Source organism: Sinohyriopsis cumingii, chromosome 1, assembly GCF_028554795.1.
Source record: "Sinohyriopsis cumingii isolate HCF-2022 chromosome 1, ASM2855479v2, whole genome shotgun sequence".
Classification (NCBI taxonomy): domain Eukaryota; kingdom Metazoa; phylum Mollusca; class Bivalvia; order Unionida; family Unionidae; genus Sinohyriopsis; species Sinohyriopsis cumingii.
The window spans coordinates 188,616,408-188,643,848 of NC_142961.1; the positions used below are offsets into that span (position 1 = coordinate 188,616,408).

A 27,441-nucleotide genomic window follows, 5' to 3' on the forward strand; every position below is an offset into this window, starting at 1 on the left:
TTTTGCAATTTAATTCATGGATTATTCTTAGATTATTTTTGGATTTGATTCTTGAAACCGTAAGAATTTTCCAGGAAAATAAATTATTTGTGAAATGTTAAAAAGCTTGTTGTTTTCATTCTTTCTGTGTTACTGTTTATTCGAGCCTAAACACATAACAAGGCAGTTGACATTGAGAAAGGAATTTTCAACAGGCTCTAACCTAGACCTTGTTACTCAGTCAGGCATACAATAATATAAGCAAAATATTTTATTTGAATGATATGGTACAAATAGTGGTGATATTATGATAGAAATTAAGCTTTCAAGAACATCATTACACAATATGTTTGGTTAGTTGATTTCACCACATACAATAACTAACTCATCGGCAGGAGGGCACTTGTTCAAAATACATTTTGTTGCGTATGCCATGTGTCTGTGTTTAATGAAGTGGATTAATGATTGCATTAGCAACTTTTATTTGTGGAAGATGACAGATTGCATTGAATTTAACATTAATGGTAGAAGTTAAACTTTAAACCAACTGTAAAATATATCTTTAAATTATCACTGAATTAAGCACATGCAGTGGTTTGTAATGTATGGGCACTGCGTTAATCTACTGTTTATTTTCTTCATTTTAAAATGAGAGCTCCATGCATATCACACAAAATTTAAAATCTAATTTTGTACATTTTCATCTTGCTTTACTTCTCATTATTTCTGTATCAAAATACATCTTTGTAATGATTTATTTAAACTTTTTAGTGCCTTTCTTTGTCCAATAAGTATAAACGTGGCAAACTTCTTGCCTACCAGCTGCTGTGCCAAATGATGATAAGGCCACATGATGTCATGCCATCAACAGAGCTTCTTTCCCAGTTCTATCTAGTGCTGCATCAGGGTCTGCTTTCTCCAGAGCAGGTATGTTCCTGGCTGTTTCACCTATTTATTTGTGTAACAACTATATGTATCTTGGATTGAGCTGAACTTGCCTATTCATTTCTTATGGTTTAGCTAGATCATATTCATTTTACAAGATATTGAAAGCCATTTTCAGAGCATATTAGAGCATAGATAAGAAAAAGTATTCAGGGTGAAATTTTTTATCATGCTAAGAAAAGACATAAAGTGAGTTGACACTTTGATTATTTTTGTGAATGAAAATAATCTGTTGAGGTAGAACAAAAAAAAAGTGAATCCATTGTTTTAATATATCTAGATGATTGTATGTTGTTTATGCATATTCCAATTTCATCAAATAAATATAAAAATATTTACAGAAAAATGACTCTAAATACATCTGATTGCTTTTCAGGATGTAAAAAATGTGATAGTGAAGTACTGTGGTGCTAAATACTTCTCCATGCCATTGCCAGGAAATACTCTACTCATAAAGGATTTTATTCTTGCTTGTGAAGCTGTTGTCCAGTCTGTAGATATTAGACAGGTAATTACCCTTCAATGATGACATTTTAAAACTGCTTATCAATTGTTTCATAGTGCATATAATAAAAAACTTTATTGATTTTAATGTTGGGCTTGCTTGTGCAATATTTGTCTTAAAGCACTTCCCTTCTAAAAATTAACGTGAAATTAACGGACATATGTTTATTGACTCCATGGGTAAGGCTAATGACACAAAGAAGAAAAAAAAGATATTTTTTGGAAATGGCAGGAAAATGTTAGTCAGTATTTCTGCTTCTAATCTGGTGATGAGTTATATTAAAAGAGAGTATTGTTCTCTTCTAGTTTTGAATGTTGAAAATGTAGTAATCGTGTGTGATTGTTATTTTCCATACAAAAATGCCGTGTAACAATTTAATACAAAGTGACTAATTTTATTGGGATCCATGATATGTCTGCCTTACTTTTAATATCTTCAGTATTAAGATTAAAGCAATCTGGGTAAAAGATATTTTGATTCATGCCAAAACATTTCTTTACATGTTACATTTTCCTAATCAAACATTCATGACTCAATAGCAAGTTGGAGACCAACTTTTGTCTTATTTAATCATTATTATATGGAAACATGGGAGCCATATAGTAACCACTTTTTCCCCATCTGTCAGTCTGCTAGTCTAACTGTCATTCCATTCATTCAGACTTCATATAACTAACATAGTTCTGCTACCCTTGCACTTAATTGAATGCCATTTGGCTGGTAAATTATGTATTAGATGTAGATGTGATTATATTAAAGTTTCCTCTTGTTAGATCCAATTTTTGTGGAATTATTGTATTTTTTTCAGTTATATTATATCTCCACTGCAGCTGATCCTTGTAACCAGCATAGCTCTGGAACTATTCAGTGTATTTAGATGCAGTTTGGTGTGAACATTTTCATAGTTCAGGATGTTTCTTTATTGGTTTTATCTTGTAAACTCCAGTTTGAATAGAACTATAACTTTTGACAAGTAATTTCATATCTTCCCATGAGATATTGCTTGTTACCAGCATTCAGTTTAATTAATTTTATATGAACAGTGTCTTGTAGATTTACATGTGCCTTGTGTGGGTTTAATATCTTTTAAAGGATCTATTGCCTCCAGATGGCTCATCCACATTATGGTGGTTTCTGCAAGATAACATGATCAAACATTTTAATGCATGTTTAGTTTTTTGGAAAGGAAATTTGTTAGTAAATTGTGTTCCTCTGAGAATACTTACCTGGTCACATTAACACTTGATGATTAATATCTGTTACCTTTGATTCCAGCCTTCCTTGAAAGACAGAAAGAGTCTTTCCAGTTTTATATCATATAGACAAAGGGAAATAACTAATACAGATCAATTCTTGTTCCCACTAGGGGGCCACCTATATTCCAGATGTAGTTGTTGTTGTAGGGTTTAACAACGGAGAGCGCTTTAGACCACTCGGCTGCTCAGGGCCACTGTTCCAGATGTAACCAGTAAGCATCAGCAGCTCTTATAACAGGATGTTGCATTTGTAGGGAATGGTGGGAGGGCTTGTTAGTAATTTGATAAGGTAACTATTTTTGGAGAAACAGAATTACCAAAAGTTTTCAAATATATTACCTGATGAGATTGACATTAGGTAATTAAGTTAGAGAAAGATAAAATACTTGAGCATTCAACCCTACATCACTACATAGGAACATGATGATTGCTCTTCTGGAAGCATGATCTAATGTTAGGTCAGCACGATTGAACATGGTTTTTCTATATATGTGTGAGGGATATCCCTGTAGGATCCCACATGCCTTGCATTCAAAAGTTTCCCCAGACGAATTCAGTGAAAGTTGCAAGGTGATGCCTGGGGCTGAGGTTCTCTGTCATAAACAGGGAACAGTAACTCAGGACAGTTGCCAGTGTTCCAGCAAGATTCAGATCTCCACTTTGCTAGGCCATGTCACAAAAATAGAGGCTGAATAAAGCAGACTGGGCATGCCAGCCAACCAACTCCACTGTGTCTCAATTTGAGACATTAGGTTCAAAGACTGGGCTTGTGAAAATCATTCCTATTTCTTGAGGCAAAATCTTAGGATTAATCAAGAGGCCTGTTCTTATTGGGTTGTCTTGGTTTCCTACCTTTACTGGTAGGAAAGCCTTTGATAACCATCATTCTCCTTCTCCATGTCCCATAGGAAGCATCTGCAGCATGTGCCAGGACCTGCAGCTCCTCTTCTCCCAACAAATTTATGGAGGAGAGCGAGAGTGGATAGTTACTTGTTGGTTATCTATTGACAGTAACATGTTTTTAATAATGAAACAAGGAGGGGGCACTCAGAAAAATTTGCAAGCCCTGGAGAACCATAAAATCATGTTATCTCAGTTTACTGTTTGGTGATGAGGTAATGCAGACAGAATGAGTAAAGTTTTGATTTAAGTTATTGTTCCTATTCTTATATCTAATTAGTAGCAAATATACAGCATGTTGGGCTGTATTTTTAACTATGGTAAACAATTTTGTGAAAAGAAGACAAGTGTGTTCAGTTTTTATCATTATCCCCACCCCGCATTAAGCTGAAGGGGGGGGGGGTATAGCAGTAGCATGGTTTATCTATCAAGTCTGTCCACCCATGTAGTCAGAGACATGGTGGCTTCCAATGACTTGTGTTTGTTTAGTTCTTTATTTGCTTAAAGCTTAAAACTTGAAGTTGGACATGCCTTGTGTAGAGAAAGAACTCTTTGATTTGGTCAATTTGAGTTGTAATTTTGTTTTCTACATAATAAGTGCAAGTTTCATGCATCAAATTTTCATCAGTCTTAATAGACTTATCTAGGTTATTGGCAATACCATATAAATATGAAGGTTAAAATACCAAAGGTTAAGATGTCTTCCCACAGGATAAGTTAAGTTTTTAGCAGTCATTTTTCATATCTGCTATACCAATGGCATAATAGATTTTGAAACTGCAGATCTTGTCCAGTCGTCCTTAAGAAGATCCCAAAAATTAAGAATACTTTCAGCAAACATCTAGGTAGATGGCACTTAATCAGAACCAGCCCCTTCAATATTTTAATGTCAATATTTTTTAAGATATCAAGGTCTTATTTTGGTTTTGGGTTTTTATGTTCAAGTAAAGTTTCCTCCATCCAATGTGATAGGTTGACCATACTTGAACTGATGCTAATCCCGATTGGTTTAAAGGTTTGAAGATCAAATGCCAGGGTTGCTTAAGCTGAAATTGCAATTAGGGGTTTGATAGATTTATTTCTTGTACCAGATTGTCCAGGTCAAGGGTCAAGATCACCTTTTGTGCACATTGTGATTTTTGTTTCCACATAATGAGTGAAGTGTCTCACAGGATTTTTTTAATCAAAAGAATCCCATGGGCTGCACTTGAGTAGAGATTACATCCATTTAATTTTCATGGAAAAGTAAGGTCTCAAGGTATCCATAACAGCTGCAGTCAGTTGGGGCAATCAGCCACTCTTTTGGTGGTCATTTTTTTTTATGGAAAGCAGTGTCAGTTTTATGTGTAATCCAACAGCTTTGATCATTTTGTTTTATATCATTGAACTGAAGCTGTTTTTGCATAGCTTTTCAGCATGAACTGGTGGCAGAATGCTTATAATAAAACAGACGTGAAATTCAGATTTAAAAAAGAAAAATAAGTAGAAACAATTAGCAAATTTTGTTGGCCACCAGCTTTTAAAGGGAACATGGAACTGGCTCTTGTACAGTTGGTAGCAACAAGTTTTATTGGCCTGCTAGCAAACTGAAAATACACTGATGTCCAAAAGTTCTTTGTGCAAAGAAAGAAAAAGAAATTGTAAAATTGTGCATGTTAAAATTAAGGTATGATTCAATTGACTTTAACATGAAACTTCCACTTGTTAAATACTGTTACAGTTGACTACTTTATGCATATAATTTGCCATGAAACAGTCCTTCACCATTGTTCCTCATTGAAAAGTAGCTTTGTTTCCAGTTAATCAGTTAACCCGGTGTTTGTCTTTCAACCCAAAAAATATTAATGACAATGAAACTTGATTTTTTTTTTAAATCTGGATTTTCTGAATGTTGTGACCAGACTGGATTTAATTTTGTTTCTACATGAGGGTATTAGATAACATGCTTTTTAAGAGGCTTACCATTTCTCCTAATTTTTTAAGTATTTACTGGAAATAGACCAGGAAGCATTATTCACTTTGCTTCTGCAGTTTTTTTGTTAGAGCTTTGTTTCTTGCATCTGAATGTTAGACAGAATATTATGGATACATCTTGTCTTGCAGTTTTTTGCTCTACTAGTCATAGATCAGAAGAGCTTAGGATAGCCTTTGTCCACAGGGTTAGAAGTGGACCTCAAAAACCTCAGAAAACCTGACCTTAGAAACCTAAAAATGCCTACAAAGTGTGAAGAAAATCTAAATGTAAAAAGAAAGAAAAAATCTTGAAATTTGTAAAAATGGTGAGTGGTTCTTCCCTGACCCCATAAAAATGCTTTTTCAGACAAAATTTTGTTAGACTAACCTGGCAGTCGAGAAAATGCACAAATTTCTGGGCACTTACAGTTATTTGTTTTTGAATTGTTAATTTTCACATTTTCTTTATTTTCATTTTATTTAAAAGATAAAATCAAAGCATACTTTATCAAATTTTTAATGTTATGCTCACCGTGGAGATAATCTCTTAACTGGTTTGTGTCTTGGACCGCAAACATTTTTTTAAAACCTAGAAGAGAAAACCCAAAAGTTTTAATTGAATTTCATTTTTAATCCTGTGTCCATGATCCCTCATCTGTCTGTATGTCTGTCAGCACCATATTATTATTGCTATTCTTAAACTACTTGGACAATTGCCATGTAACTTCTGAAAAAATATTTCTCAAAGTCCAGTTAGGTACAATGTGGTGGTAAGTCCTCTTGAATTTTTTTAATGCTATTCTCCTGGTTACCATCAAGAGGCTTTCATTAAAAGACTTCTTATGATGTCTAGTTGGTACTAAATGAAAATGGTATTGATCTGACATGATGTCATGGCAGCCATCTTGAAAATCTAGTTGGTGCTTCTGCTGAATGGAAAGTCTTGGTTACATTGGGGTTTTACCATAGGACTTCTTAAGATCTATTTGGTCCAAAATGGAAATGTGGCCGGCTTGACCTCAAATGTGGCCAGTGTTATGGCCATCTTGAACTGTCTTGCTACTGTTCACTAATGAATGGTCATATAAAAACTAGATTTTCACCAAAAGACTTTCGATGATGTCTATATGGTTTTAAATGAAAATGCTGCTGATTTGACATCCAAAATGGCCACCATGGCAGCCATCCTGAAAATCTTGTTTTTGCCACTCCTAAATAGAAGGGCACATCAACATAAAGTTTTCATTAGAAGACTTGTAATGTCTGGTTGATTCTAATTGGAAATATGCAGACCTGACCTCCAGTATGGCTGCCATGTTGTCCATCTTGAAAATCTCGTATTAGGAAATCCTCCAGAATGGATGGTCATATTGACATGTGTTTTTGCAAAAAACCTGATACAATGTCTTTTTGATTCTAAATGAAGCTGGTTGTAATCTTACAGCGAATATGGCTGCCTTGGTAGCCATCTTCAGCATCTTGTAATTCTTTAAGAATTTCATAAATGCTTTCAACACTCAATTAACTCAAAGAGAAGAACTCTTAGATTCCTGGTAATTACTGTGATATCTAGTTGGTGATAAAGGAAGACATTGCCAAACTTGCACTTTATATGGGTGCCATTTTCAAGTTGTAAGTTGTGGAACACTTTAAATCATTTAAAAATTAGGTCAGAAAATGCACTCCAACTTAAATTTTATAAAAGAATAATAATTGAAATGTGTAAATGAGATACTTGGGAGGCGCTGAGTCATCAATGTCCATGAACAAAGCACTAGATTGTGTTGCCATTGTTTAAATTTATTTTCAAAATTGCCTATGTTGGTCGACTTTTTGTGTGTGTGTGTATATATATATATATATATATATATATATATATATATATATATATATATATATGTGTTTTTCTTTAAACTGGCATGCATGAGTAAGCATTTCAAACACCATAAACTATTGTCATTCAATTTACGTCCGTAAAAATCACTGCATTAAGTTGTCTTTCCTTTCTAATAGAAAGAGGTGAAGTTTGCATTTTTTTTGCGACTTAGTTGCCCATTTCAGCTAGTAGCCTGACCCTTGTGTCTGTATATGTATGTGTGTGTGTGTTACAGGTTTTGTTAAATAATGGACAGGGTATATAGAGGTCAACTATGTACAACTGTAAGTCACTTAATTTTGATGATGCTACAACTTATTAAGACATTTTATTTCCAGACCCCAAGATCAGAGGCCATATCACTGATTGGGTCACTAGTCTGTTTTCCCAATCATTATAGAGATATACCTTGTCTTGATGAAAGTTTTGAAAGAGTTAGTTTGGATCCCATTTCTCTGAGGGTGAGTACCAAATATTTGTTTTATTCTTATTTTAGGTTCTGATCTCTAAGATAATAATTTACCACTTGTATCAAGGTTAATTCAGTTATTTTGACAAGTAACATAGTTACTTGCACTAAAGGTTGTGACAAAGAAGTTTGAGCTTCATTTGAACTGTTGCATCCAAATGAATGATAAATTTGCAGAAAGATGTATTTGTTTCTGGAACACATTCCTAATGTTAAAATAATATGGTTACAATGCATTGTAATTAACATTTTGATTGAAGAATGCATTATCATGATTGCAGCCTAAAGTTTAATCTATCGTATTAACATGCTGTTCTTGTGTTACAGGATCACACTCTTCGTTTGCTAATTAGAGCAGGAAAAAAAGAGCCAGCAGGCCTGGCTAGGTAAGCCCACAAAGATTTGCTTGTTTACTCAAATTGCTTTTAGAAAAGAAAACACATTAAAGCAGTGTCCTTAAAATAGAAAAATAAAACTGCTATTTGTTACCAGCTGCTTCAGACTACTGTGAATATACTGGGGTGGTGTGGGGTAATGATACTTTTCACATTATTTGCTATATCATGCTAAAGAAATTGGAGCCAGGTACCTTTCTGAAAGGCATGTTGCAGTAGCTGACCCGAACTGGCCTGGACAGGTATCAGTCCTGTGACCCTTGGGTTATTTGTCCAGTGCTCTACCAACTGAGCTACCATGACACTCTGTGAATATACAAATCATGTTTCCGTTCTTTTTTTTTTTATCTTCTAACATTTTTGTATCTGAGTGATGGTAACTCAAAAGCCATTTGAGATGATGGAATGGGCATTTAATCTTCCGCTGATGAGACTATTGTTAGCTCTACTAGTCATAGATCAGAAGAACTTATAGGACTGTCTGTTGTCTATCATCGGTTCATCTGTTATCACAAGCTTGTTATTGCTACTACACATAAAATTCTTGGAGGATTGCCATGAAACTTCACACACACATTTATCCCAAGATCTAGCTGATTCTAAATGAAAAAGGTGCAGCTCGGACATCCAAAATGGACCCCACAGTGGTCATCTTGAAATCTTGTTTTTGCTGCTCATATCAGCAGAGGACTTTCTTTAAAAGACTAATTATAATGTCTAATTGGTCCTAAATAAAAATGGTGCCAGTCTGAAATCCATTGTCAGCAATCTTGAAAACCTTGTTATCACAGCTTTTCATTGATGGGTGGTCATATTTACATGGGAGTTTCACCAGAAGATATCTTGTCATATCTAATTGTTCATCAATGAAAATGATGACACCTTTGCACTATTCACTAATGCTCCTCAATGGATAGCAACATTGACATTGAATTTCACCGAAAGACTTCATACCGTGTCTTCTTGGTTCTAAATAAATATGGTTCTAACAGCAAGGATGACTGCCACGGTGCCATCTTCAGAATCTTATCATTTAAGAATTTCAGAAATGGTTTCAACACTCAGCAATTAAAAAGAAGACATCTAAGATTCCTGGAAATTCTTATGGGCCAGTAGATGATCACTCTTTACAAGGGACTCCTGTTGAATTTGTCTTCTGTTGTAGGCTGAATTTGACGGACCAAAATTTACTTAATGTCGTTGTCACTTTAATAGGAACCAAGACATAGCAGTCGCTATTCCAGGAGCATCAGCATCAATAATTTCTTAAGGTTTGGGCTAAAGTTTTTCTTTTGAATATGGTACAGATTTTGATGTAAGAATATAAATGCTACATTCTTATATAAAAATATGTCAGTATGTCATGAAATAGTGAAACTTAAAGTTGCTACTTAAGTCATTTGCAGTCAGCAATATATATATATATATATATATATATATATATATATATATATATATATATATATATATATGTATATATATATATATATATATATATATATATATCTCTTTAGTAAGATAAATTTCAAAACTAAAATTTTGTAAGCATTCTTAGGTTACTGTGGCTGCAATGAAGGTATCATCTTGATTAAATGCAATAATAAAATAATAATGCCCACCAGCTCAGTAAGAGATCAGTCATTGGCATTCAGTTTACTAAGAAAACATGTACATATGAAATCATGTGCAGATTTTGAGAACAAAGTAAATAACTTCTCAAATTAATCTTCATTGTGTTTGAACATAACATTCATGTTGTAAATATTGTATTCCAAAATCATAAATGTGTGCCAATTCCATACTTTTCTGATCATGTTTGGCCTTGCAAAGAAAGTACATGTGTCGACCAAGTTCAGTCATAAAAAGATAAAGGAGTAGAATTTCTGATACAGTTGTCAAATTTTTGAAATCAGTTTAGTATCAGAATCTTAACTTTTCATATTCTTAAAATATATTTGCCTGCTTTCTCATCAGTTTTTTCCGTGTAAACAACCATTTGTGTACATAACTTTTTTCTGTAGAGATGGAAAATAGTAGTTATAAATTGGTGAATTAGTTGAATTCACATGGGGTGTTGTTTTAAATTAATTCTGAAATGTTTTGAGCACAGCAACTGCTCATGCTGGATAATGAGGGTCTTTCATGTCCATTTTTTCAAGTTAAAAAACACTTTTTGCACTGGATCAAGGATTTTTCCATGACAATAACTCTTTCAGGCTAAAAAAGGTTGAGAGTTGTCATGTGCAATCAGTACAAGTAAAAATATCTAGTCAGGGGCATATAGGATAATTGCAGTGTAACTGGGTTTGACATCACATTTTTTGTGTTTTAGAAATGTCATGGCTAAATACTTACCTGTCACAATAACATAAAATTGCGGGAAGAAAAATACCCATTAAAAAATTATTGTATTAGATGATGTAATGAGTCTGGGTGATTCAACAAAAGTAAAGTGGGAAAGAAATGGGTGTAAGAGAGAACTGAAAATGTCCACAACTTCATCATCAGTTATATATCTTTTATGATACTGAGAAATTTTATAACAAAGATTTTTCATTGGTGTCTTACTTCCCATTGTTTTTTTCTAAACTCGGACAGTTTTCATTAACTGAATGAAATGTTCATCATAATAGGGCAGCCACACTGGCTCAGTGGTTAGTGTGCCAAAAGGGTGCAGGCTCAAATCCTACTGTTGGACCAGTCTGGGTCAGCTACTGTGATGTGTCCTTGGGCAAGGCACTTTACTCCAATTGCCTTGGCACCAAATAACCTGTTTATGTTGCTATGCACCAAAGATGACAATGTAGAAGGATTGATTCTGTTGTATCACCATTATCACAGTTACAGTAGTTGGATATTTTCTATGAAGTTGGAAAAATTGTAGGTCAAAGTTCTCGTCAGTCTTATGTTGAATCTTTTGTGGAACCAAAAAGAAGACGGAATGTAATAAAGAAGATGAAAAAAAAAAAACCTGATATTATGCAAATTAAGAACATTAAAATTAGTAAAACTCCAAGACAGTGATGTGAAAGAAAAATATGTGAGTTTAAATCTTTGAAGTAGATGATTGTTCATTTGAAGAGTCCTCTAAACAGTTTCATAATCTTTTGTGAAAAAGCAAAAATTGCATCGTGTTACTTAAACCAATTAATGATTTCATTATGTTGTATATTGATCTTAATGTTTATTATAGTTTGTTCTTTAGTGTATCTGGATCACACGAATCTCATGATCAGTTGAATATTTTCAATGAACTCAGCAATATTTTAGAACAAAGACTCCATTACTTTCTTATGTTCTATCTTTTTCTGAACACTAAAAATTAATTTTTTTTTATACAGTATTAATGAGGAAGAATCTCCATCAGTATGAAAATAAACTACCCCAGATTTGGTTTTCAATATTAAATAACATGGCCAGCTTAAAATAAGCATGGAAATTTTGGAAGATCTTGTCTGAGATATAACAATTATTGTATGACATCAAATGCAGTAGTAGTATATATTTCTAAACCACTTAGTAGATTCACATTAGTACTGAATGAATCGTTATGAAGCGAAGACAATTCATTCTACAACATGTTCATTCATTAGATATATCATTATGAAGTAAGAGACTTAATTCATTGACATGCTTACTCTCCCTTTTGACTTTGTGTGCAAGTTCACACGTTTTTTTACAGCAACACTTCAGTTGTGGGCACAACATTTAGGCATCGGCTGACATATCTTGTCTTATTATCGAAGAAAAGCAGTGCACTAGGTATACATATTTAGGTCTGTCCATCTAACAACTTGTTTCTTGTCAATAACTTTAAAACCATTTGAGATTAAGGAATAAAACTTGATATCCTTGTATGCGTCATCATTAGATGTATTAAGATGTATTTTATAGCACCTCATTGTATTAGTGGTTATGTTGCTTAATTTAAGGCAAAGTTTAAACAATGTAAGAATGAATTGTCCAAAATTTTGATAAGATAAACCAGGCATGCCCAGTCCTTCCCGTTGTCATACATACCAACCATTACGTTTTTGACATAATCATTATGCTTTATTCAACGTTTTACGCTTGCCTGTATAAGGATTATGCTTTTTATTTCCTTAAAAAAGAAAAGAGTAATAAAAAGTTGTTTTATTTTCATTTTTATTATCTCTTTAATTCTACTCATACATTTGAGAATATTCTTAAAAAGATGACTGCGGCATAAGAATAATGTAAGAATACTTTCCTTATTTGCTGTTAATAGCAATTGTATATGACCTGTTTACAAGAAAACAGACAGGTTTCATCAAATATGAACTTTGCCTCAAAGATTAAATATATTGTTAAGCTTCTTTGTATGCAGATTGGTCTAAACTTTTAAAGAAAATGGCACCAGATGTTTAGCGAAATGCTTTATACTTTGAGTTCTAGATGCTATATAACCAAACATGTTGGAGCAAATGGATCTTATGAACCTTAAACATGCCAGATCAGAAAAAGGACAAATCACCACTGCTTTACAAATATGAGAGTAATTTAATACAGCATTGTAAGCACATAGTCATGCTCATTGCAGAATTCTAGTTCACAGTCATTCAGCAGAAGTTACACGTGTAGTCTGGTTAGAGTGAGTGCAGAACATAAATCATTTTTCAATATACTTTGTATTTTGTGTTTGTATTTTGGTTCTAATCCATTTGGATTTTACCCTTGTGACCAGCTGCAGAACCAGGTTAGTAGCAAAACTAAACTTATCTCTTTCATATGTGCTGTAAATCTGGCATGTAGCACAGATTACACTTTTTATGCCCAAATTATGCTTTTTTCCACTTATAATAGCAGTAATTTCACTTATACCTCTCATGTGGTTTGCATGTATGCATTTTGAAGCCCACAGCCATGTAGGCATTCCAGTTGTATTTTAATAAGGAACTGTTCTTGCTCATGCGGCCCTTGACCTTAAGCATTTATTTGTTGTGGCTCTCAGCCAAAATGGTTGAATGTCCCTGAGATAAACCTTCCAAATAAATGAAAATATGAAGTACAGAAAGATAATAATGAAACATAAAGATGGCAATATGCTGTAAAATGTATATAAAAATAGAGATACAAGTAACATTCTTAAAACATTGGCAGACATTTTTTTAATATATAAACCAGTTTAAAGTCCAAACTTTCCTGAGTGGCACCTGATCATATAGTTCCTTCATGCAATTCACATTAAAATACTTATGTCTTACATTTTCTCATACAGACATGGTAACATGAATGTACTATTTAAAGTGAGTTTTCACAAATAAAAAATATATATTTTGACTTGTCATTTACATTTGAACTGTAATACTGTTATCTACATGGCATCTGCTGATTTTCAAGGTCTAATTTTGCCACAGGCAGTTAGTGAACTCTGATTGTTGCAGACACCAGACAATCAGTGTGTCTAAGATTGTTTTGATGCATGTTGCCAATTTCATGGTGACTAGGTGCTGTTTGTTAATAATAAAGCCTGTGAGATTTCTTTGTCTCTCTAAGGATTACTCACCTGAAAATCTAGCTATAAGAACCACTGTTTTTCATCTATTGTTTATGTGATTATTACAGGAGACTGATATTTATTGTTTGGAAAATAATTAAATGGATGAAAATAAGTGTTCTCAAATCATGCTCAAAAGTAGGTTTGTCTGAGATTGTTTAGGTGCATGTGGCTGTTTTCAAAGAGAAAATTGGATGATACGGAAGTGGAAGCACATGTGAGTGGACACAACACTCCCCATAAAAAAAAGAAGAGAGTGAATTAGTTGAGATTGGAATATATATGTAAGGGACTAGGGTTTTATCTTGTTTTCATGATGGATTTGATACTAAAATCAGTATGATCAATTGAACTTAAGTTGGAAATGTAGATATAGAAAATTTGTATGGTATATTACAATATGATTAAAATTAAGTTAACACAATTCTTTTCTGGCTGTCTAATTTTGCAGTTTAAAGTCTTTTAGAGCAAGGTCACCCCCGCTTACAAATCTAGTCACTGCCAAAATCCTATTTTTATACATGTATATATCTGTCCCTGCTCCTCCTACGATATAAGTATCAGCATTCTAACCCATCCATTGTTTCCTCATTGACAGATTTATCTACATGTTCTATCTACATATATCTTTTTTGACAACTTAAATTATTGGCATCATTCTAAGGTGCAAATAAAAATAAAAAGAAGGTTAAAGTTCTATTTTCCAAATATAATTTGATTTCCATAAACAGCCTGTACTTTATTTTACTGAATTTGTTTTTTAGTTATGATATGTTGTTGTCATATTTTACATCCAACTCTAAGCACCCAAGGGCAAGTTTGATTCTCCAGTCAGCTGACTTCTATAGCCTTAAATAAGCACATGTTTCTGTGGTATCTGAGATATTTCTGGGTTGTCAGATTTAATGTTTTACAAAGCTTTTATTGTGGAAATAGAGACTGAAAAGATGAGATTTCTTTATCAGTTTCAGTGTAATTCAAAGCTTTTACTATGGCTGTAATGATTTATCCAGTAATATGTTTGAGATGGTGCCATGGGGTGTTGCTTATGGTAACTCAAAATTAAGTTGTTTCATGTACAACATTGGGAGTCCTATCTTCATCGTGAATGTCACTGCTCAGTATTTTCAGTTTTTCATCACCCTTCCTCTTCTACTTTACACCTGTTTGAGATAATGGCTGAAGCTTTGTATATTTATACATAAACACTAAAAGTTGTATAATGCACCACATTTGGGTTTCTGTCTTCAAGCTCAACATCATGATTCATTTTGTTTACTTTTTTGTCATACTTTACTATCTGTGCCATAACTTTAAAAATATTTGAGATCCTGGGATGAAACTTGGCATATTATACATAATCATAAGAAGGTGTGTTATATACCATGTTGTGGGTGCTAGATTCAAGGTCAAGGTCAACACTCAGTATTTAAAGCTGTCCATCATGCTTTCACTTTAAAGCTGTTTTGAGCTTAAGGGATACAAATTGATACACTGGAACAAAATCGCTAAATATTGTGTTGAATCCATATTTTAGTTGATATTTTCATGATCAAGTTCATGGCTTGATATTTTATATTTTATATCTTGCTTTCCTTTCCACTCTGTAGTTGTATAGCCATTTGAAATTAAGGGTTGATGCCTAACTGTGGGTGGAGAGATGGGGGAACAAAAATGTGCTGAATTTGCTTGTTGAACTTAAAAACCATTGTAAAGGATGAAACTTGGTCTTTTTTGTAATTCTACTATGCGGGTGTAATATTTACCATAATTCTGGGTATTTGTGGCTACTCGTTCATTTTGAAGCTGTTTTATATAATGGTAATAATTCTGATTTATGAATGTGCCTTACTACAAGTGAGGTTATAGGTTAAAAGTTACATTTTAATTTTGTAATTTTTCATTTAACATTCACATTACCAAAGAAGGAAAAAAAATAAGCACGTTTCATGTAATTCACTTTTGAACAGCCGTGATACTCTTATGTTGCTGTCTAATCATTCAAACTAGACTGTTGCCTTTTGATGCTTTTCATCTTACTTTCCCCACCACACTGTGGTAGACATCTAGAGATGATGACCTCTGGTAAGCAAGACACAACAATTTTCTGAATTTGCTTGTTGATTTGAAAATCATTGTAAGATGAAGGGATGCAACTTGGCACTTTTGCTTGATTAAAACACTGCCATTCCTCCAATTACAAAAAGAGAAAGTCAAAAGGCTAAAGTTGAAAGCACAAGATATTATTTAGGTGTTTGGTGTCTGGTTAACTATTAAAACCTTGTCCTTGTGTCCAGCAGAATGGAAAGGACATATATTTTTTGTTTCAGATACATAAATATTTATGATATTTTGAAGTGATAAAAAACAATAAATAAACAATAATAAACTAAAAATGATCTATTAAAAAAAATTATCATTAATTTGAGCACTGCATGAGTCAAAGATATTCATTATTACATAGTTGAACTTTCTCTTATTTTCCAGATGTATAGCCATAAGTAGCTTAGGTATTTTCTTATATGAAGAACTGAGTCATGGAAAACTGCATTCAAAACTTGCAGAAGCAGTGAATGTTTTACTTGGTGCTTTAAGGGTAAGTCCTTGTCTCATTGTACATCATCTCATGTTTTTGTACAAAAGTAGTTAACATGCAACAGTACTTTTGGTATGTCTACCATACATTTGAATGATACTTATTAATTTTGGGGTCAGAAGGTTCAACTTTATATGGAAACTTAACACATTGAAACAGTTTTGTGTTTGAAATAAGAAAGACAACTACTAATCTTAGGGTTAAAGGTCATGATCAATGACTCTTAGAAGCAAAATAGTTTCTGCATGTTTTCATCAACTAAAATGACCAGATTTTTAGATGGCTTGCATTTGAGACATTGCTCGAAGTCAGATGTCTGTTGAGCTTTAGATCAAAAGTCAAGTTTACTGGAGTGAAAGAAAGAAAAATTTCTACAAAATGTTAAGTGCTGTACCACTTGCCTTGACCAAACTTTTTAGATGGCTTGCATTTGAGACAAAACATATACTGATCTGAAGCTTGAAATCTTGAATTGGTTGTCACAAAACAACTAAAATCCTGTGCCACAAACCATGACCTAAGTTTGGATGGCTTGTATTTGAGACAAGAAAGGCATCTATTGATTTGGGGTAAGTAGGTCAGAGGTGAAGGTCACTGAAAATAAAATAAAAATGGTTTATGCAAAATAACTTGGCATTGTTGGTGTTAAATGTACAGTTTACAGTACATTTATTTAGCTAGTTGTAAAACAAACAGAAGAAAACCTTGAAGATAGCTGATACAATTTGTTGTACCTCAGCTGCACTTGACTATTTCTTCATCAAATACATTATGTGATGATAATATTTTAATGGAACTTAAACTGTCACACAAATCCAATCCATCCATGTTAAAAATTTCTTTTAAAAGCTGTTGACCACTCTTTTTAGCTTCTTTTACTAACAAAAGATCAGAGAAAGACTCCGCGTCTTCCCTAGTTTGAGGGGCCCCAAGTGGCAGAGTGGTCTAAAGCACTCATCATTACGGATCACTGCCATCTCACCTCTGTCTGTGTGGGTTCAAGTCCAAGGCTCGGCTAGCATGGGAACGTGGGAAAGCCTGCCAGTAGCTCTCGTGGGTCAGTGGTTCTTCCCTGGGTGTTCCAGGGTTCTTCCTCCACCAATTATACTGGCTGCCATGTATAGCCTATCTTGTGCTGAAAAATGGCGTTAAACCCTAGAACAACAACAACAACAACAAATCCCTAGTTTGAAGTCAGATAAGAAAAGTCTCTCCTTGGATGGAGAAATTAATGTAAGTTATTATTTCAGCACATGACTGGTCAACATGCTCTTAGAAGAGACCTTGCAGACCTTTTTTCTCGTGTGCATTTTCACCTGTTTGAATGATCCTTAAGAGTTTTCTCATCACCGAAAAAAAATTCAGTTTGTTTTCTTAATGAATCTCACTGTATCATCATCCTGTATGAATATTTTGCTCTTTTGTCTACCTCATCGTGTTCTTCATTTGTAAACTTCATCATACAATAAATTAATCTTGATTTCCTGCCCAATGGTAAATAGTACTTTCAGTCTATCCCAATACTCTGGGGCTTTTTATAACATCATATTTAGTCTTTTATCATTTACTCCTATTAATTATAACATTTTTGTCATATATCTTAACTTACTATGTCCACTGACTGCTCCAGTGTCCTAGTGGTTAGAATGTCTGCCTCGGAAGCGAGAGGTTGTGGGTTTGAGCCCTGGCTGAGTCATACCAAAAACTTTGAAAAATGGTAATAACAGCTGCCTTGCTTGGCACTCAGCATTAAGAGGTTAGTGTTAGGACTGGTAGGCCTGGTGTCAGGATATCATGACTGAGTGTGACATGATGCTACATGTCTGTGGCATGATGCCTCAGTGCTAGACATCACTATCACTATAAACTGACACACTGCAGACATCGTAGCAATATGACTGAAAAATTGTTAAAGCTACATTAAAAATCCTAATCACACACACACACACTGTCAACTACACTGTCAGTCTAGTGTGTTGCTCGACTGATTTCACATGTTGTTGCCATGTTTTGCTTTCTATGATTACAGTTAACAGCAACAATAGGCAGAATTAGGTGGTATAAAGTCAGTGAGAAGTTCAGACTTTGTGAAGATAATCACCACACCTGTATTAGCTTTATGTGTTGTATTTGGACCATATTTGCTTGCATTGGTCAGATGAGATATGGGTGACATTGATGGCAACAGAACTGAGAAATGCATCTCTTAAGATGTTGATGCCATCATTATTTTTGTCTCCGTATTTATTATGTCTCAGTCATTCAAAGAAGAAAGTTTGTCAGTTCCTAATGGGATGTGGCAATATTTGCCAGATGGTTCATTCCACATTTAGTTCAGTAACCAACAGTGCCACAGCCAGGTCATACCAGAATTGAACAGACTACTATGCCGTTACATACATGGTATAGTGGCTTGCATGGACCAGGTCTTTACAACCTATAACTTGTTGTTGACCATGGTACTGGCTGTGATGATTATTCCTACAATAACCAGTACCAGAACAAGGTGCCGGAAACCAGTTGGGCTCTCCAGCTCTGGCAGTCTTGACATACACACTCTACATACAGCACATTGATGTCATAGACACAGAGTGCAGTAAGGACCTCATTTGGTGAATGTCTCCCACAAAATAACTATTACTGGACTTATGAATGTACCATTAACCAGCACTAGATTGATCCATCAGTGGTTCCAAAATTTACCATGATCCAGTTAGGCCACCCATCTCAGAATTTTGATGACAGTGAAAGTGAACATGAGGAGATTACCATGTTCTATCTCTGTTTGTCATCATCACCAAATACCTGCTTGGCCAGCTCAGTTCATGCTTCAGTTGCAGGAGGCTTCGTTGTCATCTCTCACCTGTGACTTTGAAAATGTATGCTATCATCTTTTCTACTTGATCAGACATTGGTTGAGGAAGACTCAGCCTTCTATGCACTCACTGAATGAATCTTTTATCTTTTGCCTCCAGAGTTCTGTCCATCTCCAGCGCTTTCAGTGGGTGTTAATGCATTTTATGGAGTAAGTGGGGGGGCACTGAGGATAACCAAGGGGGCAGTGGCCCAAAAATATTTGGAAACCACTGTTTTACACTGAATTACCAGCCATTGACATAGATATAGCAGGCCTGGAGATGTTAAAACATTTTTTTATATGCATGCACGGAAAAGCTGTTCAACACTCGAGCACATTCTTCCACCCTATGAGACAGAAGATACTTATTTAGAACCCAGTTAAGGAACTTTATGATGCTATGCCACTTGAGAAAGTCTATGATTTTTTTATGAATGCCGTTTATATATAAATCTTTATCTTATATTTTTAACGTTGTATATTTTTTACCTTTATATTTTATTTTATATACATTTAACAGAATTTTAATATCTTAACATTAAAGGTCACCAGCCGTACTCTAACATTTTTCTTTTTACGTCACATTTGCATTACATGATTAAAAGTAGTTATACTTGCACAAAAAGGACCAAAAAAATGATCAAGTGTAAAGAAGAAATAATCATTTAATTACTTTAAATAGAAGTATACAATACTGTTACTTCCCCAGAAATTAAGTACATTTATCCCCACAAGACAAAGTACATGCTTTTTGTCGAAAAATAAAACACTATAAACTATGGATAGGGAACAGTTAGATGAAAGTATTGAAAATTAATTTACTGTTCAGCCTTATATCGATATATGTGCACGATGCTCTAGATACTGTTGCTTTCAAAGTTGTTCATTGTTTCAATTTATTTTTAAAATTCATGATAATACAGGTAAAAAGGAATCAATGCTGGCTTCCTTATGTCAGCTGACTTTGCAAAAAAAAAATGATCAGCACACTTAAAAGAATCATAAGGAACCAAAGTTGGCTTCCTTACATCTGTCCTGGGTTGGCTTGCTTTGTAATAAAATTACCTCTGCATTGGATATCCTGTGGGTAATTTTAAGCAGTTAATTTATTGCTCGCTGCCAGTTGTGTTTATTCATCACCCTGGCTTCTAGTTGTTTGCCATTGTAATCATAATTGATACAAACGTTCATTGATGTTCATAGGGTAAATAGTATACACAGCAATAACTTGCTTTAATAATACTTTTGTAACCCATACTAGTGAAAAGATGATCATTTTCACTCACAGTGAATGTATTTTCAAATAATGATTTTTATTTGCGAGTTACATTCATATAGTTAACCTTGATATAACACAATCCTGTTCAGTTTGCACCTTATAATGTATCATGCGTGAATTGCAGGTGCCTTCAAGCAGTTGGATGATATTTCCATCTCATTTGTGATTTTGTTATCAGACATAAGTGATACACACTACAGTAAGGATGCATAAGCCAGCTGGCATATGCTATGCATACGAAGTTCGTTGATATAGTTTATTTTAAAATCAAATTTCACATGATGATAAAAGCAGGAATAGATGATAACAATGCAAGGTTAGTTCCTTTCAAATAAGTGTTTTGTTTACCTATTTTATTGTACTGTGCATTAGAGGGGCAGGGCACAAATTCAAAACAAAATTATCGTGTTTCTTAAGTCATGGGACACATACCTTGATGAAACAAAGTTCCACCATAAGTTCTGGGACAAGAAAAAAAATTATATATATATGATTGATTCTCCATACTTGTACACCTATAAATGACAGACGTCCCAGAGTAATACCTCATATAATTTGTTTTTGTAGATCCTTTTGAGTTCATATTGGTTACTCTGCACATTCAAAAAGTATTATGATTATTTTAAACATTAATATTTTACATCTGCAGTACGATTACTGTACTATAATCCATTATTTGAAACATTTTACTTATGCTCTTTCTATCCCTCTTTGCATATGCACCATAGAGCTTTCTGTGGGATTTAGGAGTATTCAGGACTTTCCCATCCCTCACCCTATTTGATCCCACAGCTTCAATCCTGTTTTTTTATTGTTGTGGTAAACAGGGTCTTTTGGAAAAAGAAAGAACCCTTGTGTCCCATCATCACTCGTTTGGTTACATCCATATGCAACACAGTGCATGATATTTGCTGTACAAACTCATGATCATAAGATATATGACATAGACATTTACGTGGGGAAATTTGTCAAAAATTCAGCATAAAGTACTTTACTTTTTATCATTTGTAAGTTGAGGATCATTTAAAGAGATTTGTTCTAAGATGCACTTTTTTCTTGCCTACAGTGTATGAATAAAATGGTTGCTAGAGTTGCCTCTGACATGCTTACGTTGCTCTGTGATCATGTAGAGAAATTACTAGAATATCACCCAGGATTGCCAAAGAGAATAATTGATGTAAGTGTATTTATGTTACAGTAATATTAGTTTTAAGCTATTATATTCAGGAGTATCTTGTGGAATGTTTTTATCTTAGATTTTAAAATGTATTTATATTATGATTATATTCTGTAATGTGTGCTATCCAGAGCAGACAAATGTTGAACATGAATGTAGGACATGTGTAAGCTATATCGATCTGTTTCAGTGTTTATCATTGAACCAGTCAACTTTATTATGTATTTACTGTAAAATTGGAAACATTGTTAAAGGATTTTCTTTTGTTTGGTTGTTGGGGGGGGGGGGGGTAATGATTTGCCATGAAGTTAAATTGACAGTAAACACTGTTAACCCCATAACAATTTCCCAGTGAAATTGTCTATTTATTCCACACACACTATATTATATCCCAATAAATATTTCTGCTTTTACATTATTACATCCCCATGGTATGAAAAGTTAGTTTTTCATCATTATATTCATACATGCCAACCATTACACTTTTGGTGTAATCATTTCACTTTTTGTCAACAAATTACATTTTATGCTGGCCTGTTTAAGGATTACACTTTTGTCTGAGAATTCCTTATATTGATAAGCTAGTTAGTTCATGGACCAGCAGTCTATGCTTTCAAAGAGACTGGTGCCACATATTAAATGAAAGCTTTATGTTGCGATTTGTGGATGTTATATGATGGAAAATGTTAGAGCAGATGGATCTTTACAAACTTTAAAACATGTCAGATCAGAAATGGACAAATCAACACTGCTTTAAAAACTTTAAAAGAATATGATAGTAATGTAATATAGCATGCTGAGCACATGATCATGTTCTTTGTAAAATTCCAGTTATGATCATTCAGTGAAAGTTACACATGTTGACTGGTTATAGTAATTACTGAATTTAAATAAAATTTTAGTATATTTTGTGTTTGTATTTTGGTTCTAATTCATCTGGATTTTGCACTTTGTGCCAAGAATTTTGTACCAGGTTAGTAGCAAATATATATATATATATATATATATATATATATATATATATATATATATATATATATATATATATACAGTGGAGCCTCGTTAATCCGGACTCCATTTATCCGGAAACCTCACTATCCGGACATAATTCAAATGGAACGGAATTCCTAAACGTTAATTTGCTCCTTTAATCAAGAAATCCGCGTTCCGGATCCGGAAATCAAAATCGGGGACCAGAGTGTAAAATTACATTAAAACTTGTCTGGATAATCAGGAAATAATCTGTCCAAAAATAAGAAAATTTGAAAAATCCTATGTGAAAATACAATCAGAAGAATAATACATAAAACACAGTAGTGAAGCCCTTGAGAGTCTATGGCCACTATCAATAACTAAGTAGCGTGACCATATTGTAACCAGCGATTGTATAAACAATGTCTGTTTTAGCTAGTTGCCGACGGGGGTGTTAATAATTAAATAAACACACTGGGATCAAATCGTCCACGCTTTTTGACATAACATATGGTAAATAAATTAAAAGTGTCATTAAGCCTCTTTGTTGTTTACCAGTTGTATGTAACAATCACAGTTTATTGTTTGCTGTGCAAATACAGTTGCCATTTTTAAGCTGTGGACAGTATAGGGCTTCAAAGAATCCAGGCAAACAAAGGTTACAGACTTCTTCAGGAAATTGACATAATAAATGTATGTACAGTACATACATGTACATGAACATAGTGTGATGTGTTCGATGTGTTAATTGTCTAAACTTCTATTTACTGTATACGTACATACAAGCACATGTTATAATAATGTGAAATAAACACAAATTAATAGATGTATTCATTAATTTATTTCAACCATTATTGAATATACAGTACATTACATTTAAAGCTAGCATATACATGTATATATATACAGTGTGATGATATCGTAAAATAAAAAATGTGCATGATTCAATTATCCGGAAAACTCGTTAATCCGGACATATTCGCTGGGAACGAATGTGTCCGGATTAACGAGGCTCCACTGTATACATATGTATATATATATATATATATATATATATATATATATATATATTCATACTTGCTGTAATTCTGGCATGTAATATATAGATTACACTTTTTGCATCCAAATTGTGCCAAATTTTTTGCCACTTATAATATCCATAATTATGCTTTTAACTCTCATAGGGTTGGCGTGTATGTATATTTTTGTCAAGAACATAGTTTCCAAATAATGTTTTCTGAATTTTCACATTTACCATAAATTTTATTCATTAGAGGTGTTTCATTATATTTTTATGGAAAAATTCTATGTTTTAAGACAGATACCATTCTCTCAGTGAGTGCATGTTCAGTTAATGTAGATATTAACATTTTGAAAAATTGTGTCTATTAAGGCAATTTTTTTATAGCTGCTGGTTGAAGACATGAAGAATTTATTTGATTGTTCTGTGTCCCTTCCATCAGCAGTTGTTTTTGATCACTACAGAGTCTGGAGGAAAGTCATAAAACATGAAAGTTTTGTCCTGAGGTCTAGTTTATCCTAAATGTCCATCTGACATCCAATATTGCTTCCATCTTGAAAATCTTGTTATTTGCTCAGGTACCATGTGTGAAATATGGTTATCACTACTACTAAATGGTGGTAATATAAGCATGTGTTTTTCAGTAAATCTCATTGTACAATTCTAATGGTGTCTAGTTTATCCTAAATAATAATTGTGCCAGTATGGCAAATTTAAAAATCTTACAGCTCAAGAATAACAGAAATGGTTTCAGCACTAACCACTTTAAAAGAACAAATTGTCAAAAGTGTCAGTCCCTTCAAGACTTGTTTTCAATTTTAATTTCACATAATTGAAGGAGTGAATATCTGCTTTGTATTCTTTTACCATAGTCACCATAGTAACGCTGATTATTTTTCTGTTTTGTAGGTAACATCATCAACTATTTCTGCTTTCATGCCTATGAATGAGGGCTCAGTCAGTGAAGAAGAGGAGAAGGTACATCCGAAACTATACACTATTAGAATTCTTTATACCTACATGCTGTAATATTATATTTAATAGAATGACTGTGTTATGAATTAGAGTTTCAGAATTTTGACATTTTTGCCTAGCAGGGCATTAATATCTAAATGTCATTGATGTTTTGAATTATAATTAGATTGTTGTTTGAGTGATAATTTGCCATAAAATGTAAACTGAATTTGTAAACTTTGAACTAATTTGTGATACTTACATGAAAAGTTGAGAGAAATTATATTTTAAAAAATTCGACCATGAAAAGTCCTTAAATTTTGCAGATATTCACGAATTTGATGCCAGAAACAATTACACAATTGAGTTGTAACTGAACTGATCGTGATTTAAATTTATTGAGTTCTAACCAGAATATTAGAAGGTTGCAGTATGAATCATTTTGGTGCTTGCCATAAATATATTTGTTGAGACAATCCAAATGCTCAGTGAATTGGATTTGTCTGGTAGACTTTTTGTTTTACAGACAGTTCAATATGAAAACCAGTCTAGAATCAACAAGAGGTCAACATGGTGGCATTGAAGCATATATAGCCACTTTATGGATGGGCTAGTAAACTTAAACGTTGTTGAATTGAGTTCTACCTGCATGAAGTCAATATGAAAATTAATTTTTTCTCAGAAATTGCAAGTATTAAAATTCTTTTGCTTTTAATGTGATAAAAGACAATAAAGCTAATGCGTTGATGAAATATGAGCACGTACTAGCTATTTTGATTGCTAGTCGCACGAGCACACATAATCTCACAACCATCATTTTCAAATATTGTAGAAAAAATATTACATGTAAGTTGTATACTGATTGTAATAAAAATACAAAAACGAAAGAGCACAAATTCTCTATATTTTTTCCGAGACCAACTTCTGAAGTTATGTTGTATCACGTGACTACTACGTTGACATGTGCTCTATCATGCAGAGAGCATATGAAGCAGGGAACCAGACTAATTTGCCTGATGAATCAGACTGGCCAGGTTTCTTGTTGTTGTTCTCGAAATAAATATGTTGAGAATTATATGTTCTTTCTGGTTTTTACAAAAGGTATCAGACTTTCATTTAATATAATTGAAATTTTGTACAATGACATTAAAAAGGAGTTTGTTGTTGATATCACATGACTATTGGACTTCTGTTGTCATTGTGTGCAAGTTGTTAAGTCATGTGACTATTAATGCAAATGGTGAGTACTGGGCACAGGCACAAGATTCCTGGGGAATCAAGTGCCTGTTGTACCGGGTCAGGTTTCATCTATGCCAAGTTTTGTCTAGTCTGTCAGTGGATTAAAGACATAACGATTATAATACTTGCCATTTTTGAGAAAATAAATTTCCTATCGATTTCAGGCAGGTATAAGTCGAGATAACATAGCTTACCAGCAGGCCTAGCAAATTTAAATTATCTTATGGTGGTGGCAGATTCCAATTTTTTTATATGTAATTGCTCTGAACCCACACTCTATTCTAAATGTCCAGATGTGAAAAATGGAGTTGGAATATTCAGAGAAAACACGGATTAGAAAATTTTGAATCTCTGAGCTGATCTTTGGGTGCAAAACTATTACAGTGACATGTAGCTTGAAGCATTGGTTTCAGATCTTAAATAGAACGCAGGAGAAATGGGAAATTGTCGTCCCTTTTGAAACAATAAGAACCCATGTATCAATACAGGTTTTGGGACTGGTTTATTGAACTACAAGAAGACAAGTTGATTTGACAGAAAATTCAGTCCTTGTTTATACAACAATATATAATTTTGAAGGTCTTTTGTCAAAATTTAAATCAACCCTCATGTAAATGTCTTTAAATGATGGAATTTTTAACCAAATCATCTTAAGGAGTTTAGATTGGTTGAAAAATCTTGTTTAAGATTTTATTGGCACACATAAATTCAGAGTTAAACTTTTTCGTTACAGGATAAGATTCTAATACTTTGCATTTATTGGTTTTTTTTTTTCATACTGTGATAGGAAATGTTTACTTTGTATAACACGCACATATATTGCTCTAGAATTCTTTAAAATTAAAGGTTTGACAGAAAACAAAATAATTTATGCTCATTATGATGTTTCCACGTAGCAACATAATGCAGGTCAGAAAAGTAAAGTTAGGATTTGTATTCTGTATATTGAAATGGCTTTAAATGCCAATTTATAGGAAAATAGTCAGATTTGTTTCGTGTGACTCATTTTGTGGTTTTGTACATGATCATCTTTTCTGACATATATGTTTTGGAAAGTCTTGAAAGAGAAACATCTACAGATTTGGAAAATGCATGTTTTATAATGCAAATTGTTCTTTAATTCTATTCATTAATGGTTATATGTTAAATTTGAAACAATTAATTTCATCCTGGAAAAAACCTGGAAATTTAGATTTAGAAAAGTGTGGGAACCATGTGCTTATTTGCTTATGCTGGTTGACAGCTATATCTGGCTAGTGATATTGATAGTACTCGCATATTTCTTTGGACAGCATTCCACATGTCTTAGTTATGCATGTTCTTCTTAACAGGGTCCATAGGGAACCTTGAAAAGCCTTGAAAAATGAATTTGTCCACTGAAAAAGACAATGGCAGCTGCTACTGATAACTATGCATTAAAAGCAGAGACCCATAGGAAATTTAAATTATCATGACATAAAATAGTTTGAGGAAAAGTATTAAGGACAGAATCGTTGAACTTGGAGCTCTTGTAACAGTTTGATGACGAGCTACAAGAACTGAAAAATTCA

The 27,441-nt window shown here is 33.5% G+C and overlaps 1 protein-coding gene across 7 annotated transcripts in view; it reads left to right on the plus strand.

The window, feature by feature from the left end:
• Positions 1-27,441, plus strand: part of LOC149808553 (ral GTPase-activating protein subunit alpha-1-like) — a 274,534-nt gene that overhangs the window by 92,023 nt on the left and 155,070 nt on the right. For all 7 annotated transcript variants that reach the window (XM_089978950.1, XM_089978978.1, XM_089978968.1 and 4 more), the window contains 7 exons: positions 751-906; positions 1,301-1,432; positions 7,753-7,875; positions 8,211-8,269; positions 16,284-16,392; positions 21,595-21,705; positions 24,608-24,676. In XM_089978950.1, the coding sequence (XP_089835076.1) occupies positions 751-906; positions 1,301-1,432; positions 7,753-7,875; positions 8,211-8,269; positions 16,284-16,392; positions 21,595-21,705; positions 24,608-24,676 (759 nt within the window). The remainder of the gene's footprint in view (positions 1-750; positions 907-1,300; positions 1,433-7,752; positions 7,876-8,210; positions 8,270-16,283; positions 16,393-21,594; positions 21,706-24,607; positions 24,677-27,441) is intronic.